Source organism: Bombina bombina, chromosome 7 (genome assembly GCF_027579735.1).
Source record: "Bombina bombina isolate aBomBom1 chromosome 7, aBomBom1.pri, whole genome shotgun sequence".
NCBI classification, from domain to species: domain Eukaryota; kingdom Metazoa; phylum Chordata; class Amphibia; order Anura; family Bombinatoridae; genus Bombina; species Bombina bombina.
In genome coordinates, this window is record NC_069505.1 from 395,681,933 (window position 1) to 395,702,731 (window position 20,799).

Consider the following 20,799-nt stretch of genomic DNA (forward strand, 5'->3'; position numbering starts at 1 on the left):
TATTGTTCAGCCCCTCCCAAAACTCCTCATCCATCTTGTTTGGGCCATATACGTTACATATCACTACATTCAAATTGTCAATTTGTATGTCTAAGATTATATATCTCACCTGAGTATCTATTTCTTGGTTCAATATGTTATACTCGCTGTTTTTATTAAAAAGTATCGCTACTCCTTTTTTCCTGCTGCAGTATGGTGATGCTACTACTTCCCCTACCCATTTACTCTTTAATTTATCAGCTTCAGTGGGCTTTAAATGTGTCTCTTGTAGTAATACCACACTTGGCTTAAATTGTCCTAATTGTTTTAATATTAGTTTTCTCTTTATAGGCGATGTAATTCCGCCTACATTCCAAGATAAAAAGTTAATTTTCTCCATCATCCTATTTTTTAGCCCTAAGTTTTCTTCTATCAAAGCCACACTATCTGCTGTTATACATCCTATGCCATCTCCCTCCCCCCTCCGCCACACCAGCCTTACCCAGCAGTATAAATTGGTTAAAATTCTGCATAAAATTCCACAATATTGCATAAAAACATCAAAAACTTAACTTGTTTGGTCATCATGTTGCCCTTATGATTTTTCAGTTAATCAAATAGATATACTTGTCACAAACCCTGTTCTTGTCAGAAATCTTTAGCCTCTGTAGTTGTCAGAATTTGTCAGGTTCTTATTTCCCACAAGTAATGAATAAAGCGGTGGACTCTCCTCCCGTTTAGATGGAAACGGGCACTTACCTGTATCTAGCCGTCCGGCAGGAGGACAGCCTACCTGGTATGAGAGGAAGCCACTCCTCACAGAGACCTGTAGAAATAAGAATTAGAGTAAACCTACTCAAGCTTTCTAATTTAGGGCAGCAACCGTGTAAGGAAATCGCAGCAAGGCCCACCTTACAAGTTCCAAACTGCTTTAAAGCTACCACTACTCTACTGAAGAGATTGACGTGGACTACAGCTATACCCAGAACATGGGAAAGATCAGAGCAAACCTACTCTGGCTTTTAAAACAAAATCTTGCTTGTAGCGAAGAAATTTCAGACACCAAAAAACTTCACCTCAACAATTGACAGGGGCAAATAGAATGACTGGGGTTTGTGGGTACGGGAGAGATACTTAATAGTTTGACTGTGGTGCTCTTTGCCTTCTGATATTCCCAACAGTAATTGCTGATGCCGTGGACATGCCATATTTTAGGAAAGAAATGAATACACATAGTAAAAAGCCCCTTTAATACTGTGAACAAGTAGGGGCCAAACACAATCAAATGTGAATCAGACATGTTTGCAATTTTAATGAGATAGCAACGTCAAAGCATGCCGTGTCTTATTACAAGTGAAACATGGGTATTACTTGAAATAAATCACAAACAGAACTAGAAATTCATGAGTACTGTTTAATATAAAAAGGGGAAAACAGTAACAGTTTAAGTCCTAGAATACATCCAGTAACTTAGTTCAGGATAAGGGACAGTAGAATAGTCTAATTGCCAATAGAAGCCTATAGCACGTCACAGATCTATGCTTTTTCCAGGCTAATCTTATTGCAAAAACATAACATATGTAGTTGAACATCTGGTTTAGAAGTAAACCGTTTATCATAAAACTGGCTATTCAGTGGGAGGATACATAATAGCAGACAAGGGAGGCATTTTTACAGAGGAAGGAGAGAGAGAAAGAGAGAGCGCGAGCAGCAAAAAATACAATTATTGTAGAGGTTTTAATACTTTGGACTTTGGGTGATGTAAACGCTGTGCTACCACAGCTGCCACAAGGCATTGTTTGCGCACCACTTCATACCCCTCTCTAGTATTAAATGTCTTGCAAAAACAGGATTAAAAGGCATTGAAGGCAAAATAATTATGTTAGAGTAGAAGAAGAAAAAAAAAGCACTGCTAAAGGGAAAAAACTAATAGTGCAGAGTATAACTTTGGGGATCTACACAGAATCAGATAATACCAGCATACCCTTTTATCCCTTGTGAAAACAGAATACAGACATACAAAGTATACAGTTTGCTTTTACAGGAAAACAGACACATTGCATTCCTACTGCTGATCCCTAAGAACTTCACGGTATACCTATTTTACCACAGTGGTATAATACTAATTAGATGTTCAGTAATTGTTTTAAACCACTGGGTTCTCAAAATTGTACTCAGGCCTCCTGAATAGGCCAGATTTTCAGGAATACCTTGGGTGAGAGCAGGTAAAATAACCATGTTTACTAATAATCTGATTATTTCACCTGTGCTCCAGTTTAGATATCCTTGAAATCTGTCCTGTTAGAGAGGCCTGATGACAGGCTTGAAAACCAGTGCTTTAAATACACAACTTTGGTGTACTAAGAAACATGTAAAGTGCGGAATCCGCTCAGTGCTTTCTGCGGTCAGACAGTTGTAAAGTAATATAGGTTACAAAAATTCAGCCCATTTCTTCCTTAGGAGACACAAAACCTTATGGTTTTACCATACACAGTTTGACCTTTGATATTTTCACCTTTTAGTACATTTGTCATTGAAAGATTTCTATGTATGGCTACGCCTAAAACATTTTTAATAAGTAGAATATTACCAAATTGGATAATCAGATTTCAGCGTTAAGGAAAATACAAGATCAAAACTCCCTTTTTCAGATAATCAATATTATATTTATATACCCAGCAGTATACGTTTTGCTACAGGAACTTTTAAAGAGTACAACCATGATGGCTATTTGTGGATTCTGCAAGTCACTACCATAAACAAGATTATTGCAATGAGATACCTGCAAGTTCTGCATCTTACACTAGTAAACACACCTAAGAGCAGATTAACCCATTTCTAGCCACTAGTACTGGTGCATCATGAAAGCAGCCAAATTGATATAGATTAATTGACCAATCCTGAGGATGGTATCAGTAAAACCGTACAATTTGCCATACTGGCCAATGCACAAAAGGGAGCATATATAATCCCCTTAAAGTGAGAGTGGACGGAGAATTTTTGTTCTGTATCACAGAGATTAGCTGCTTAGTGATAGATCCCTTTGGTTTGATAAACAAATTTGTGTATGAGGGCTGTAGGGAGACTAGCATTCTTTGAAATTATTTTATTTTCTCTGAAGATACTATAACCTTGACTTATTCCTACATAGTTCCCACTTGTAGATCATTCTGTCCATCTCTACCTTTTCCTGCTGCAGTAAATAACATTAAGGTCCCCTTGCAGGAAAACCAAAAAATTTCAAGTCAAACTGATAATAAAGTACAAACTTTACGTAAACTGAAGCAGTGATGTCATTTCACTTTGCTAATGGCACGTGGCCCTGTTTAACCTCCTACATAGGGCGTCAACAGATCCTGCCCTAGAATTTGACTTAAATTTAATTACGTATCAAATCCATATATGCATTCTGCATTTAGTGCAATAAGTGCAATAAAGAGGAGAAACATATCTTTGTGCTGAAACAACAAATACAAGAACATTTGACAGACTAAAAATAAAACAAACAAAAAAAACAGCATCAGAAGTGACATCGAGATTCAACATGGCTGCCTTCCTTTCTGCAAGCTTAATATTCTCTGTTACCAGAGCAATGGACTTACACAGCTAAACATTATCACTACTTGGAATTCAAGTTTGACTGGTGGACCACAGCCTTGACCCCACCGTGCATAGAAAACAAGTCAGCCAACAGTTTCTTTAAACATATGAAAAAGTAACATTTAGACACTCTCCATTATCATGGAGAGACAAAGTCCATCACAAACATGGAAGCATGAATAATATAAGTCTATATATAGATTTAATCTGATATATATATATGTGCGTATTTATATATATATATATATATATATGTATGTATATAGGAATATAAATATATACATTTCAGTGGAAGTGTATTTGAGGCCACAAGTTCAGTCTCTCTATAAAAAAAATATACATTTATAATTCCTCTCTGATTGCAATTAAAGTATTTTCTCCCTGTGGCCACAGCGGGTTCAGGATAAAAGGAAGAGGTACTTAAAAGTAGTTTGTATCGCCCTGCCGTAACAGTGGAGGTAAAAACAAAATGGCTAGGAGTAATGACCAAGTTTCTTCATGTCAAGAGCAGCGTTTCTGGAGTCTTTAAGGCGAAATTATTCGCAGTGAGCTTGGCTCCAACATGCTTAATTCCAAAACGAAGTTTTTTTTGCTTGTTTCTTTGTTTTTAATCCTTTCATCTAACTGTGAGAGAAGGCTGCTGCAAAAGTCTCACATAGATCATTTCTGGTTGCGATCAGAAATTACATTGTGTCTCTCTTCTGCAGACATGGATCTAGAAGAAGGGAAATCCACCTCAATAGATTTTTATACGTTGACAACCATACACAGGAGAATATAGTGAAAGAACAAGAAAAGCCAAAGGATAAAGGAGAAAATTATTTGGTTTATATAGTGCCAACATGAGTAAAATAGTACTTGTTCCAAGTAGAACCTGGTTTCCATGTCTTCATCAAGTCCAAGCATGCCTTCTTCTAGACCACTGACCACAAATTAGGTTAAGAGGGGAAGAAGTTGGAACAGAGACAAAAACAAAGAGCTCTGGAAAGTGTGTTGTGCCACAATTTATTGGTTCTCATCTCGAATAAGCTCCAAGATCCTGATCAAGTTGCGCAGGCCCAGTACATATCCTTTATCAGGCCCATCATGTACTGTGGGGTCATCTCGAAAGCCTTTGTAAGTACTGTGGGCAAAGTCAATCATGCGCACATCCACTTTGGGAGGTGGCTCCACGGCTTGTGGGTCCACAGGACTCGCTCTTGGACGGTCACGCCCATCATAAATTATGAGAAGGGAGCTGGAGTAGAAGCGGTAGGATGCCTGGCTCTCCAACACAGATGTCAAACGCCTCAGCTTGACGAGAATGGGCTCAAAAAGGTCCTGGCGCAACTGTAACCCATTGTGAAGATACTGATACAAAGACTTCCGAAAACCCTCTGTGCTCAGTCCTCGCCCGTGGTACTTATTCAGACACAGGTAGTGTCCAGTGGCCACTTGAAAAACCTGTAAGGAAAGCAGAATTCTATTATTACTCACTAATTTCAATACCACAGAGATACACAATCTGCAAGTAAAAGTAGTTTAAACTACATTTTATAGGCAAATAGCATTAAAGCTATTTTTTTTATTTTGTGCTGAATCTAGGAAGCTCTTTAAAATGTATTCCTTGTGGAGAAATGCCCCTATTCTACAATTAAGCTGTAGGAGTCATCATTCACTATAGATACAGCAGTATTTATACAAAAAAATGCACTCTCTTGTAAGATTCTGTATTGAAAGAAACAGCATTAAAAAGGACATCAAAAAGGACGGTAAACGTTGGAATTTTTTTTTACAAAATTGTGCAGAATTATGATTCATATTCTTCCTCTTTGACGCTGCAGTCTTTTTAAAAAACAAATCACGATCTTGCCGTCTAATCACAGCTCGCCAATCCCGTTCAACTTAAAGGGACAGTCTACTTTTTCTTTAAAAAGATAGATATTCGCTTTATTACCTATTTCCTAGTTTTGTATAACTAGCATGGTTATATTAAAGGGATTGTCTAGTTAAAATTAAACTTTCTTGATTCAGATAGAGCATGCTATTTTAAGTAACTTTCTAAATTATTCCTATTATCAAATTTTCTTCGATCTTTTGGTATCTTTATTTGAATGTAAGCTTAGAAGCCGGCCCATTTTTGGTTCAGCACCTGGGTGATGCTTGCTGATTGGTGGCTACATTTAGACACCATTTAGAAAGTGCTACCCAGGTTCTGAACCAAAAATCGGCCAGCTCCTATGCTTACAGTCCTGCTTTTTAAAACAAAGATACAAAGAGAATAAAGAAAAATAGATAATAGTAGTAAAATAGAAAGTTGCTTAAAATTGCTGCTCTATCTGAATAATGAAAGTTTAATTTTGACTAGACTATTCCTTTAATATACATTTTACCTCTGTGATTACCTTGTATCTAAGCCTCTGCAGACTGCTCCTTATTTCAGTTCTTTTGACAACTTGCATTTTAGCCAATCAGTGTTGATTCAAATAACTCCACAGGAGCAAGCACAATGTTAACGTTGTGAGAGAACAGCACTCCTGAGATGGAACAAAAAGACAATTTATGCTTACCTGATAAATGTATTTCTTTTTTGACACGATGAGTCCACGGATCATCTTAATTACTAATGGGATATTCACCTCCTGGTCAGCAGGAGGCGGCAAAGAGCACCACAGCAGAGCTGTTAAATAGCTCCTCCCTTCCCTCCCACTCCAGTCATGCGACCGAAATTAAGGAAAGAAAGGAAAAGCCAAGGTGCAGAGGTGTCTGAAGTTTACAATAACCCACAACCTGTCTTACAAGAACAAGGCGGGTTGTGTCAAAAATAAATAAATTTATCAAGTAAGCATAAATTTTCTTTTCTTTTTTATGACACGATGAGTCCACGGATCATCTTAATTACTAATTGGATTCAGTACCCAAGCTAGAGTACACAGATGATACGGGAGGGACAAGACAGGGAATCTAAATGGAAGACACCACTGCTTGAAGAACCTTTCTCCCAAAAATGGTCTCAGCCGAGGCAAAAGTGTCAAATTTGTAAAACTTTGAAAAAGTGAAGAGAGGACCAAGTTGCAGCCTTACAAATCTGTTCCACAGAAGCTTAATTTTTGAATGCCCATGAGGAAGCAACAGCCCTCATGGAATGAGCCGTAACCCTCTCGGGAGGCTGCTGTCCAGCAGTCTCATATGCAAAACGTATGATACTCTTCAGCCAAGAAGAGAGAGAAGTAGCTGTAGCTTTCTGTCCCTTACGTTTGCCTGAGAAAATCACAAACTAAGAAGACTGACGAAAGTCCTTAGTCGCCTGCAGGTAAAACTTTAAAAGCACGGACTACGTCCAAATTGTGCACAAGTCGTTCTTTCTGAGGAGGATTAGGACACAAAGAAGGAACAACAATTTCCTGATTAATGTTCCGTCAGAAACAACCTTAGGAAGAAATCCTAATTTTGTACGTAAAACTACCTTATCAGAATAGAAAATAAGGTAAGGAGACTCGTACTGCAGTGCCGAGATCTCTGACACTCTACGAGCCGAAGAAATAGCAACAAGAAATAAAACCTTCTAAGATAACAACTTGATATCTAAGGAATGCATAGGCTCAAACGGAGCCCCTTGAAGAACTTTGAGAACTAAATTAAGACTCCATGGAGGAGCAACTGGTTTGAACACAGGCCTGATCCTGACAAAATGATTGTACATCTGGAACATCCGCCAGACGTTTGAGTAACAAAATAGATAAGGCCGAGATTTGACCCTTTAGGGAACTCGTCGACAATCCTTTCTCCAAACCTTCTTGGAGAAAAAGACAAAATTCTAGGAATCCTAACTCTACTCCATGAGTAGCCCTTGGATTCACAACCAATAGAGATATTTACGCCAAATTTTATGGTAAATCTTTCTAGTTACAGGCTTAATCATGGTCTCTATGACCGAGTCAGAAACCCCCCGCTTGGATAAAATTAAGCGTTCAATCTCCAAGCAGTCAGCTTCAGAGAAACTAGATTTGGGTGAAGGAAGGGCCCCTGAATCAGAAGATCCTTCCCTCAACAGAAGTCTCCAAGGTGGCAGAGATGCCATCTCCACCAGATCTGCACACCAAATCCTGCGAGGCCAGGCCAGTGCTATGAGGATCACCGAGGACCTCTCCAGTTTGATTCGAGCAATTATCCGAGGAAGAAGAGCAAACGGACGAAATAGGTATGCTAGATTGAATGTCGAAGGGACTGCCAGAGCATCTATCAGCTCTACCTGGGGGTCCCTGGACCTCGACCCGTATCTTGGGAGCTTGGCATTCTGTCGTGATGCCATGAGATCCAATTCCGGCTGACTCCACTTGAGAATCAGGCTGGAGAATACTTCCGGATGGAGTTCCCACTCCCCCGGATGAAAGGTCTGCCTGCTCAGGAGATCCGCCTCCCAGTTGTCCACCTCTGGGATGTGGATCGCCGATAGGCAACAAGAATGGGCTTCCGCCCACTGGATTATTTTTGTTACCTCTGTCATCGCTAAGGAACTCCTCATTCCTCCCTGATGATTGATGTAAGCCACTGAAGTTATGTTGTCCGACTGGATCCTAATAAACCGGAGTGAGGCTAACTGGGGCCAGGCCAGAAGGGCATTGAATATTGCTCTCAGTTCTAGAATGTTTATAGGAAGAACAGACTGAGTCCAAACTCCCTGAGCTTTTAGGGAGCCCCAGACTGCTCCCCACCCCAGAAGGCTTGCGTCTTGTCACAATCACCTAAGATGGGCTGCGAAAGCAGGTTCCCTGGGAGAGACGACCCAGAGACTACCACCATTGAAGAGAATCCCTTGTCTCCTGCTCCAGAGTTATTCGAGGAGACAAGTCCGCATAATCTCCGTTCCATTGTCTGAGCATGCTTAACTGCAGAGGTCTGAGATGGAACCGAGCAAACGGGATGATGTCCATTGCCGCCACCATCAGCCGAATTACCTCCATATACTGAGCCCCTGACGGCCGGGGAGTAGACTGAAGGACTAAGCAAGTATCGATAAACTTTTCAATAAAAATTTTCATAGACATGGAGTCTATTATGGTTCCCAAGAAGGTTACCCTTGTGTCTGGAACTAAGGAACTCTTTTCTAAATTTACCTTCCACCAGTGAGTTCTCAGAAAAGATATCACCATGTCGTTGTGAGATCTTGCTTGTTGAAAGGATGGTGCCTGGACTAGGATGTCTTCCAGATAAGGCGCCACCCCAATGCCCCGTGACCGAAGCACCGCCAACAGAGACCCCAGAACCTTTGTGAAAATTCTGGGAGCAGTGGCAAGACCGAAAGGAAGAGCTACAAACTGGAAGTGTTTATCCTGGAAGGCAAACCTTAGGAACTTGTGATGATCCCTGTGAATAGGAACATGTAGGAATGCGTCCTTTAAATCTACAGTTGTCATGAATTGACATTGGATTAAGGAAAGAATGGAACGAATAGTTTCTATCTTTAAGGATGGAACCCTTAGAAATTTGATTAGACTCTTGGTCTAAAATTGGTCTGAAGGTTCCCTCCTTTTTGGGAACCACGGACAGATTGGAATAAAAACCCTGACCCTGTTACAGTACTGGAACAGGAACAATTATTCCCAGGGCGGAAAGGTCTCTTATGCAATATAAGAACGCCTCTCTTTTCGTCTGGTTTGAACTCTAGTTTGTATCCCTGGGACACGATCTCTATTGTTCAGGGATCCTGAACATCCTGAACCCAAACCCGAGAGAAGAAGGAATGTCTGCCCCTACAAGATCCGGTCCCGGATCGGGAGCATGCCCTTCATGCTGTCTTCTTGGATTGCTTTCCCTTAGTCCAAGATGGGTTAGGTCTCCATACAGGTTTGGATTGTTCCTGCTTAGAGGAGGAAGATGAATTATTTCCTTTGAAATTTCGAAAAGGAACGAAAATAATTTCTGATAGACCAGGTCCAAACAAGGTCTTGCCCTTGTAAGGAATAGCCAGAAGCTTAGACTTAGAGGAAACATCCGCAGACCAAGGTTTTAACCATAAAGCTCTGCGGGCTAGAATAGAGAAACCTGAAATCTTAGCTCTAAAAATTTGAAGGGAAGCGTCCGTAATAAAGGAATTAGCTAGCTTCAGAGCCTTTATCCTGTCTCGGATCTCCTCCAAGGAAGTCTCAGTCCTGAGAGAGACTCAGACAGTGCATCAAACCAATAAGCCGCAGCACCAGTGACGGTAGCAATGCACGCAGCCGGCTGCCATTGCAGACCCTGGTGAACATAAATCTTCTTAAGTAGACCCTCTAACTTCTTGTCCATAGGATCTTTGAAAGCACAACTATCATCTATGGGAATAGTAGTTCCCTTGGCTAGGGTGGAAATGGCCCGTTCCAGCTTAGGAACTGTTTGCCAAGCCTCCTTGAAAGAGTCAGCTACGGGAAACATCATCTTAAAAATAGGAGAGGGAGAAAAGGGTATACCTGGCCTCTCCCACTCCTTAGTAATGATCTTCGAAGCTCGCATTGGGACTGGAAATATATCCGAGTAAGAAGGAACCTCCAAATATCTGTCCAATTTACTAGACTTTATAGGGACAACCACTACCGTGGAGTCAGTCGTCCAAAGTAACCAAAACCTCCCTGAGCAACAGGCAGAGGTTACAACCTCCGAGTCCGTCACAGGCAATAAACTTTCTGAATCTGAGATTTCACCCTCAGATGCTACAGCGGTACCCTCCTCTTTGTGACCTTGGGAGGGTACCTCTGAAATTGCAACAATCGCATCAGAACTTACTGAATGTCTGGCTTTCCTCTTACGTTTACCCTGCAACATTGGGAAAGCAGGCAAGGCATCACAAATTGTATAAGACATGAGAGAAGCTATGTCTTTTAAAGCTGTGGCATACTTTGACCCTCGTCAGACTCTTGGACAGCATCCGCTTTTGAAAAATTTTGTTCAGAAAAAAATCTTTTCCCTATAGGCTAAAGTCCTCTCAATACATGAGGGACAGAAAGGGTCAGGTGGTTCCACATTAACATCCAAACATAAGGAACAAGTGACGTCTTGCAAGGCTTCTTGGTCCATGCTGTTCACTATGTATGAATTAATAACTCCAGATGAATAAAAAACTTTGCACAGAAAAAAAAAGTTACAGCGCCTTTAAAATTTAAACCTGTAACTTTTTTACTCTGCTATGTCACATAGAAATTAAAGCCCAATGAATTTCAGTCAGACACCCTTACACCTCAGCAACCCTGCTGAGGCGCCTACCTGACCGCTAACCAGGATTCACTATCCCTCTAGTGGAACTGGGACGATCTGGTACTTCAGCAATAAAACACAAACATAGCACTAGAATCGCCTGCTTAATATATAAAAAAACCATGCCGTTCTAGTGACACGCTCTTCAGCCGTCTCTGCAACGGAAGACGTGTCTCAGAGAGCTGCACAGTTACAGGAAAGCGTGCAAAGCCGATAGGCCCACCCATCGTGGGTGTTACTGTACATTTGTCTCCTGACCGTCTTATTTTGCATGTTTAAGCCGTTGAGAGAAATAACCACCATAGCGATGTTAAAATAGGCTCAACTCCCAGCCCCAGCAGTTATAGCTGTCAAATTACTCTCCATTTAATGAGTTTGATGTCCCAAACATAAAGAGCCCCTGTTAACTGAGCCTTATATGTTTCATATTGTGTAAATAAAAGTGCCCACTTTTACTCTGAGTTTTTGATTTTGGCCCCAGAATAAAAAAGTAGCACTTACCTTACATCTGCCTGACAGCCAAGGCAGCTCACATGCTTGAGAGGTCCTATCCCTCACAACGACCAGTGGAGAAATAAAAGTCTGAGTAAATCCACCTCAGGCTATAGAAGATAGGGCAGCATCCTAATGAGAGGCACAGTGAGAATTATGTCCCACAAGTTCCCATTGCTTTAAAGCCACCAAAGCTCTACTGAAGAGACTGATATGGAATACGGCTACACAAAGCAGCACAATCTTGCACTACTTTAAAAATAATAAACTCTTGATTGAAGAATCTATTATAACACCTCACTTTACCACTTCCTATCACTAACGTAGGCAAAGAGAATGACTGGAGTGGCAGGGAAGGGAGAAGCTATTTCACAGCTCTGCTGTGGTGCTCTTTGCCGCCTCCTGCTGACCAGGAGGTGAATATACCATTAGTAATTAAGATGATCAGTGGACTCATCATGTCAAAAAAAGAAAGCTAGAATAACTTCCATGCCTGTTCATTTATATTGCAACTCAGGGTGCTCGTTCTTTTAGCACACTATGCCCCTTCACAGAGAAAAAATATCCTGTAGCATATCAGTCTGACCCTTCCCAATGACAGTCCAGCGCCAAAATACAGTACAGGACTGTACTGTGAACTCAGGATTAGACTGATATGCTTCAGGAAAGTTCTTCTCTGTGAAAGGCACATGTTGAGCAAAAAGAGGCTGCTTCTTGGGTGGTAACTAGCCATAGAACAAGCTATTATGCTATTGTTCATTCCCAGGTTGAGCGCTTCTCTCTTTATTTATACGTTATCGTTATTGGCACACAAACTTTTACTGTCTAGCTGTGAAAAACTGTCAAAATACACTGAGATAAGAGGCAGCCTTCAAGGGTATAGAAATAAGAATATGAGTCTACCTAGATTTAGCTTTAAACATAGAATACAAAGAACAAAGCAAATTTGATGATACAAACTAAATTGGAAAGTTGCATCCCCTATCTGAATGAAAGTTTAGCTTTGACTAGACTGTCCCTTTAATGTAGCACGCCCTTACGCTGGGTAACGGAGTCAGGTGTTCCCAGCATGGGAGCATGCTACAATAAGTTTAGGCGCGGAAGAGGAGGGATATAAATAAATGATCAAAGCTTTTGGCTTCATTCAAGAATACATTTGAAGTTGTTTTTAACCCCTTAACGACATACATCGTACAGGGTACGTCTTACACAAACTGGTCTTTAAAGACCAGCAATGTACCCTGTACGTCTTCTGGGGTTTAAAGTGGCTGGAAGCAATGCTGACCGCTTCCAGCCACTTTCAAGGTATTACCTTGATGCCTTGTACAGCTGCCAGTACCCAAAATGGTGGTGAATAGTTAGTGGGGGGAGGGATCCGTCACAGCAGAATATGATTTTTTATTTTAAATAAAATCCATTTTATTTTAGTACTGGCAGACTTTCTGCCAGTACTCAAGATGGCGGGGACAATTGTGGGGTGGGGGAGGGAAGAGAGCTGTTTGGGAGGGATCAGGGACTGGGATGTGTCAGGTGGGAGGCTGATCTCTACATTAATGCTAAAATTAACCCTTCAAGCTACCTAATTAACCCTGTCACTGCTGGGCATAAAACAAGTGTGGTGCGCAGCGGCATTTAGTGGCCCTCTAATAACCAAAAATCAATGCCAAAGCCATATATGTCTGCTATTTCTGAACAAAGCGGATCCCAGAGAAGTATATAATTGCACAAGCTGTTTGAAAATTATTTCAGTGAGAAACCTAAAGTTTGTGAAAAAGTGAACGATTTTTTTTATTTGATCGCATTTGGCGGTGAAATGGTGGCATGAAATATACCAAAATGGGCCTAGATCAATACTTTGGGTTGTCTACTAAAAATATATATATATATACACATGTGAAAAGATGTTCAGGGATTCCTGACAGATATCAGTGTTCCAATGTAACTATCACTAATTTTGAAAAGAAAAAAACATAATTTATGTAAGAACTTACCTGATAAATTCATTTCTTTCATATTAGCAAGAGTCCATGAGCTAGTTTTCCTCTTACTCATTTACTGTACCCACACATATTATATACAGTTTTCCTTGCCATTTAATGGACTTTCTAAAGATACCATTTATTTTCATCATATCTTACATACTATATATATATATATATATATATATATATATATATATATATATATATATATATATATATATATATATAAAATTTACCATAAAAATATATATAAAATATGATGAAAAAAAAAACACTTTTTCTAACTTTGACCCCCAAAATCTGTTGCACATCTACAACCACCAAAAAACACTCATGCTAAATAGTTTCTAAATTTTGTACTGAGTTTAGAAATACCCAATGTTTACATGTTCTTTGCTTCTTTTGCAAGTTATAGGGCAATAAATACAAGTAGCACTTTGCTATTTCCAAACCATTTTTTCTTTCATGTAATTAGCAAGAGTCCATGAGCTAGTGACGTATGGGATATACATTCCTACCAGGAGGGGCAAAGTTTCCCAAACCTCAAAATGCCTATAAATACACCCCTCACCACACCCACAAATCAGTTTAACGAATAGCCAAGAAGTGGGGTGATAAGAAAAAAGTGTGAAAGCATAAAAAATAAGGAATTGGAATAATTGTGCTTTATACAAAAAAATCATAACCACCACAAAAAAGGGTGGGCCTCATGGACTCTTGCTAATATGAAAGAAATGAATTTATCAGGTAAGTTCTTACATAAATTATGTTTTCTTTCATGTAATTAGCAAGAGTCCATGAGCTAGTGACGTATGGGATAATGACTACCCAAGATGTTGATCTTTCCACGCAAGAGTCACTAGAGAGGGAGGGATAAAATAAAGACAGCCAATTCCTGCTGAAAATAATCCAAACCCAAAATAAAGTTTAAATGAAAACATAAGCAGAAGATTCAAACTGAAACAGCTGCCTGAAGTACTTTTCTACCAAAAACTGCTTCAGAAGAAGAAAACACATCAAAATGGTAGAATTTAGTAAAAGTATGCAAAGAAGACCAAGTTGCTGCTTTGCAAATCTGATCAACCGAAGCTTCATTCCTAAATGCCCAGGAAGTAGAAACTGACCTAGTAGAATGAGCTGTAATCCTCTGAGACGGAGTTTTACCCGACTCAACATAGGCATGATGAATTAAAGATTTCAACCAAGATGCCAAAGAAATGGCAGAAGCTTTCTGGCCTTTTCTAGAACCGGAAAAGATGACAAATAGACTAGAAGTCTTTCGGAAAGTCTTAGTAGCTTCAACATAATATTTCAAAGCTCTAACAACATCCAAAGAATGCAATGATTTCTCCTTAGAATTCTTAGGATTAGGGCATAATGAAGGAACTACAATTTCTCTACAAATGTTGTTGGAATTCACAACCTTAGGTAAAAATTCAAAAGAAGTTAGCAACACCGCCTTATCCTGATGAAAAATCAGAAAAGGAGACTCACAAGAAAGAGCAGACAATTCAGAGACTCTTCTGGCAGAAGAGATGGCCAAAAGGAACAAAACTTTCCAAGAAAGTAATTTAATGTCCAATGAATGCATAGGTTCAAACGGAGGAGCTTGAAGAGCCCCCAGAACAAAATTCAAACTCCAAGGAGGAGAAATTGACTTAATGACAGGTTTTATACGAACCAAGGCTTGTACAAAACAATGAATATCAGGAAGATTAGCAATCTTTCTGTGAAAAAGAACAGAAAGAGCAGAGATTTGACCTTTCAAGGAACTTGCGGACAAACCTTTATCTAAACCATCCTGAAGAAACTGTAAAATTCTCGGGAATTCTAAAAGAATGCCAGGAAAAATGATGAGAAAGACACCAAGAAATATAAGTCTTCCAGACTCTATAATATATCTCTCTAGATACAGATTTACGAGCCTGTAACATAGTATTAATCACAGAGTCAGAGAAACCTCTTTGACCAAGAATCAAGCGTTCAATCTCCATACCTTTAACTTTAAGGATTTGAGATCCTGATGGAAAAAAGGACTTTGCGACAGAAGGTCTGGTCTTAACGGAAGAGTCCACGGTTGGCAAGAGGCCATCCGGACAAGATCCGCATACCAAAACCTGTGAGGCCATGCTGGAGCTACCAGCAGAACAAACGAGCATTCCTTCAGAATCTTGGAGATTACTCTTGGAAGAAGAACTAGAGGCGGAAAGATATAGGCAGGATGATACTTCCAAGGAAGTGATAATGCATCCACTGCCTCCGCCTGAGGATCCCGGGATCTGGACAGATACCTGGGAAGTTTCTTGTTTAGATGAGAAGCCATCAGATCTATTTCTGGAAGTTCCCACATTTGAACAATCTGAAGAAATACCTCTGCGTGAAGAGACCATTCGCCCGGATGCAACGTTTGGCGACTGAGATAATCCGCTTCCCAATTGTCTATTCCTGGAATATGAACCGCAGAGATTAGACAGGAGCTGGATTCCGCCCAAACCAGAATTCGAGATACTTCTTTCATAGCCAGAGGACTGTGAGTCCCTCCTTGATGATTGATGTATGCCACAGTTGTGACATTGTCTGTCTGAAAACAAATGAACGATTCTCTCTTCAGAAGAGGCCCAGACTGAAGAGCTCTGAAAATTGCACGGAGTTCCAAAATATTGATCGGTAATCTCACCTCCTGAGATTCCCAAACCCCTTGTGCTGTCAGAGACCCCCCACACAGCTCCCCAACCTGTAAGACTTGCATCTGTTGAAATTACAGTCCAGGTCGGAAGAACAAAAGAAGCCCCCTGAACTAAACGATGGTGATCTGTCCACCACGTCAGAGAGTGTCGTACAATCGGTTTTAAAGATTTTAATTGAGATATCTTTGTGTAATCCTTGCACCATTGATTCAGCATACAGAGCTGAAGAGGTCGCATGTGAAAACGAGCAAAGGGGATCGCGTCCGATGCAGCAGTCATAAGACCTAGAATTTCCATGCATAAGGCTACCGAAGGGAATGATTGTGACTGAAGGTTTCGACAAGCTGAAATCAATTTTAGACGTCTCTTGTCTGTCAAAGACAGAGTCATGGACACTGAATCTATCTGGAAACCCAAAAAGGTTACCCTTGTCTGAGGAATCAATGAACTTTTTAGTGAATTGATCCTCCAACCATGATTTTGAAGAAACAACAAAAGTCGATTCGTATGAAATTCTGCTAAATGTGAAGACTGAGCAAGTACCAAGATATCGTCCAAATAAGGAAATACCACAATACCCTGTTCTCTGATTACAGATAGAAGGGCACCGAGAACCTTTGTAAAAATTCTTGGAGCTGTTGCTAGGCCAAACGGCAGAGCCACAAACTGGTAATGCTTGTCTAGGAAAGAGAATCTCAGAAACTGATAGTGAGCTGGATGAATCTGAATATGCAGATATGCATCCTGTAAATCTATTGTAGACATATAATGCCCTTGCTGAACAAAAGGCAGGTTAGTCCTTACAGTTACCATTTTGAATGTTGGTATCCTTACATAACGATTCAATATTTTTAGATCCAGAACTGGTCTGAAGGAATTCTCCTTCTTTGGTACAATGAAGAGATTTGAATAAAACCCCAGCACCTGTTCCAGAACTGGAACTGGCATAATTACTCCAGCCAACTCTAGATTTGAAACACATTTCAGAAATGCTTGAGCTTTCGCTGGGTTTACTGGGACACGGGAAAGAAAAAATCTCTTTGCAGGAGGTCTTATCTTGAAACCAATTCTGTACCCTTCTGAAATAATGTTCTGAATCCAAAGATTGTGAACAGAATTGATCCAAATTTCTTTGAAAAAACGTAATCTGCCCCCTACCAGCTGGGCTGGAATGAGGGCCGCACCTTCATGTGGACTTAGAAGCTGGCTTTGCTTTTCTAGAAGGCTTGGATTTATTCCAGACTGGAGATGGTTTCCAAACTGAAACTGCTCCTGAGGATGAAGGATCAGGCTTTTGTTCTTTGTTGAAACGAAAGGAACGAAAACGATTATTAGCCCTGTTTTTACCCTTAGATTTTTTATCCTGTGGTAAAAAAAGTTCCTTTCCCACCAGTAACAGTTGAGATAATAGAATCCAACTGAGAACCAAATAATTTATTACCCTGGAAAGAAAGGGAAAGTAGAGTCGATTTAGAAGACATATCAGCATTCCAAGTTTTAAGCCATAAAGCTCTTCTAGCTAAAATAGCTAGAGACATAAACCTGACATCAACTCTGATAATATCAAAAATGGCATCACAGATAAAATTATTAGCATGTTGAAGAAGAATAATAATGTTATGAGAATCATGATCTGTTACTTGTTGCGCTAAAGTTTCCAACCAAAAAGTTGAAGCTGCAGCAACATCCGCCAAGGATATAGCAGTTCTAAGAAGATTACCTGAACACAAATAAGCTTTTCTTAGAAAGGATTCAATTTTCCTACCTAAAGGATCCTTAAAGGAAGTACCATCTGCCGTAGGAATAGTAGTACGTTTAGCAAGGGTAGAGATAGCCCCATCAACTTTAGGGATTTTGTCCCAAAACTCTAATCTGTCAGACGGCACAGGATATAATTGCTTAAAACGTTTAGAAGGAGTAAATGAATTACCCAAATTATTCCATTCCCTGGAAATTATTTCAGAAATAGCACCAGGAACAGGAAAAACTTCTGGAATAACTACAGGAGATTTAAAGACCTTGTCTAAACGTTTAGATTTAGTATCAAGAGGACCAGAATCCTCAATTTCTAATGCAATTAGGACTTCTTTAAGTAAAAAACGAATAAATTCCATTTTAAATAAATATGAAGATTTATCAGCATCAACCTCTGAAACAGAATCCTCTGAACCAGAAGAATCATTAGAATCAGAATGATGATGTTCATTTAAAAATTCATCTGGATAAAGAGAAGTTTTAAAAGACTTTTTATGTTTACTAGAAGGAGGAATAACAGACATAGCCTTCTTAATAGATTCAGAAACAAAATCTCTTATGTTATCAGGAACACTCTGAACATTAGATGTTGATGGAACTGCAACAGGTAATGGTATTTTACTAAAGGAAATATTTTCTGCATTAACAAGTTTGTCATGACATTTAATACAAACAACAGCTGGAGGAACAGCTACCAAAAGTTTACAGCAGATACACTTAGCTTTGGTAGTTCCAGCACCAGGCAGCGATTTTCCTTTAGTATCTTGTGACTCAGATGCAACATGAGACATCTTGCAATATGTAAGAGAAAAAACAACATATAAAGCAAAATTGATCAAATTCCTTAAATGACAGTTTCAGGAATGGGAAAAAATGCCAAAGAACAAGCTTCTAGCAACCAGAAGCAATGAAAAATGAGACTTAAATAATGTGGAGACAAAAGCGACACCCATATTTTTTTAGCTCGAAATAAGACGCCCACATTATTTGGCGCCTAAATGCATTTTTGGCGCAAAAGAACGTCAAAAAAATGACGCAACTTCCGGCGACACGTATGACGCCGGAAACAGAAAAGATTTTTTTGCGCCAAAAAAGTCTGCGCCAAGAATGACGCAATAAAATGAAGCATTTTCAGCCCCCGCGAGCCTAACAGCCCACAGGGAAAAAGTCAAAATTTTTTAAGGTAAGAAAAAATGATTGATTCAAATGCATTATCCCAAATATGAAACTGACTGTCTGAAAATAAGGAATGTTGAACATCCTGAGTCAAGGCAAATAAATGTTTGAATACATATATTTAGAACAACCATAGCTTAGAGTGTCACAGAAAATAAGACTTACTTACCCCAGGACACTCGTCTACATGTTGTAGAAAGCCAAACCAGTACTGAAACGAAAATCAGCAGAGGTAATGGTATATATATATAAAAGAGTATATCGTCGATCTGAAAAGGGAGGTAAGAGATGAATCTCTACAACCGATAACAGAGAACCTATGAAATAGACCCCGTAGAAGGAGATCATTGCATTCAAATAGGTAATACTCTCCTCACATCCCTCTGACATTCACTGCACGCTGAGAGGAAAACCGGGCTCCAACCTGTTGCGGAGCGCATATCAACGTAGAATCTAGCACAAACTTACTTCACCACCTCCATAGGAGGCAAAGTTTGTAAAACTGATTTGTGGGTGTGGTGAGGGGTGTATTTATAGGCATTTTGAGGTTTGGGAAACTTTGCCCCTCCTGGTAGGAATGTATATCCCATATGTCACTAGCTCATGGACTCTTGCTAATTACATGAAAGAAAAAATGGTTTGGAAATTGCAAAGTGCTACTTGTATTTATTGCCCTATAACTTGCAAAAGAAGCAAAGAACATGTAAACATAGGGTATTTCTAAACTCAGTACAAAATTTAGAAACTATTTAGCATGAGTGTTTTTTGGTGGTTGTAGATGTGCAACAGATTTTGGGGGTCAAAGTTAGAAAAAGTGTTTTTTTCCATTTTTTCATCATATTTTATATATATTTTTTATGGTAAATTATATATATATATATATATATATATATATATATAGTATATAAGATATGATGAAAATAAATGGTATCTTTAGAAAGTCCATTAAATGGCAAGGAAAACTGTATATAATATGTGTGGGTACAGTAAATGAGTAAGAGGAAAATTACAGCTAAACACAAACACTGCAGAAATGTAAAAATAGCCCTGGTCCTTAAGGGAAAGAAATTGAAAATGGCCTTGTCCTTAAGGGGTTAAAAAGGCTAATCTTTTGAGTCATAATTATGCCCTTAGGGCACAATTGTGTAGAAATGTTTCCAATGTTTACTGTCCCTTTTGTCCTGTCTTGGGTTTGTGCTTGTCCCAAAAAGCAATTGATGTAACCTGCAAATCAAATAGCTGGTTTAGGAAATGTGCAGGATTTTTAAATCCTAGGTTACAGGCTTTGCTTTTTGGCCTTCCCAGGGAGCGTAGGACAAAGTACAATAGGTGTTTATTAATGTCCCTTTAACTGAACATTTTTGAAGACTCCAGGCAAAGTATGCTTTTAATTTTATATGCAGTAAATGGCTCTGCCACTAGGAGGCGATCAGACATTAGCTAAGGACAATTCATCAACACAAGAACTGTATGGCTGTGTAAGCTAAATAAAGAGCAGGTTATGTAGTGAAGATACAATAACCTTCTTCATTCCACAGCTGTAGGTATTTGCTTTGTACAAGTTTTCTCCAGCCCTTATACACACAAGAAAATACTCAGCTACCATGTGGTATGTGAATGCGCTCTTGTTTTTAAGCAGACTGAGCTAACAGGGCCTTTCTTCTCTCTGTTGCATGTAGTTCTGTAACCTGACACTGAATGTGAGGAATGCACACAGTATGTAATACTGTAAGGAGGAACCTATAAAGTGCCTGTCTCTCACTGGCTTATTACACAAGCATAATGCAATGGGAATGCCTTAAAGGAACGCCTAGTTGGAGCATTTCATTTCTTTACAAATTGTCAAGTTTTGCTATGTGTTCAGCTCTTTCAGAAAGGTTAAACACATACTCAAAGTTACACTTCAGGAACACCACCCA

General features: G+C 39.5%; 1 protein-coding gene across 1 annotated transcript in view; it reads right to left on the minus strand.

Annotated features, from left to right (window-relative positions):
* Positions 1–1,379: 1,379 nt before the first annotated feature.
* IP6K1 (inositol hexakisphosphate kinase 1) overlaps positions 1,380–20,799 on the minus strand; it is an 81,435-nt gene continuing 62,015 nt past the window's right edge. Inside the window, exon 5 of the mRNA XM_053721141.1 lies at positions 1,380–5,022. Coding sequence (XP_053577116.1) covers positions 4,585–5,022 — 438 coding nt within the window. The 3' untranslated portion in view covers positions 1,380–4,584. The remainder of the gene's footprint in view (positions 5,023–20,799) is intronic.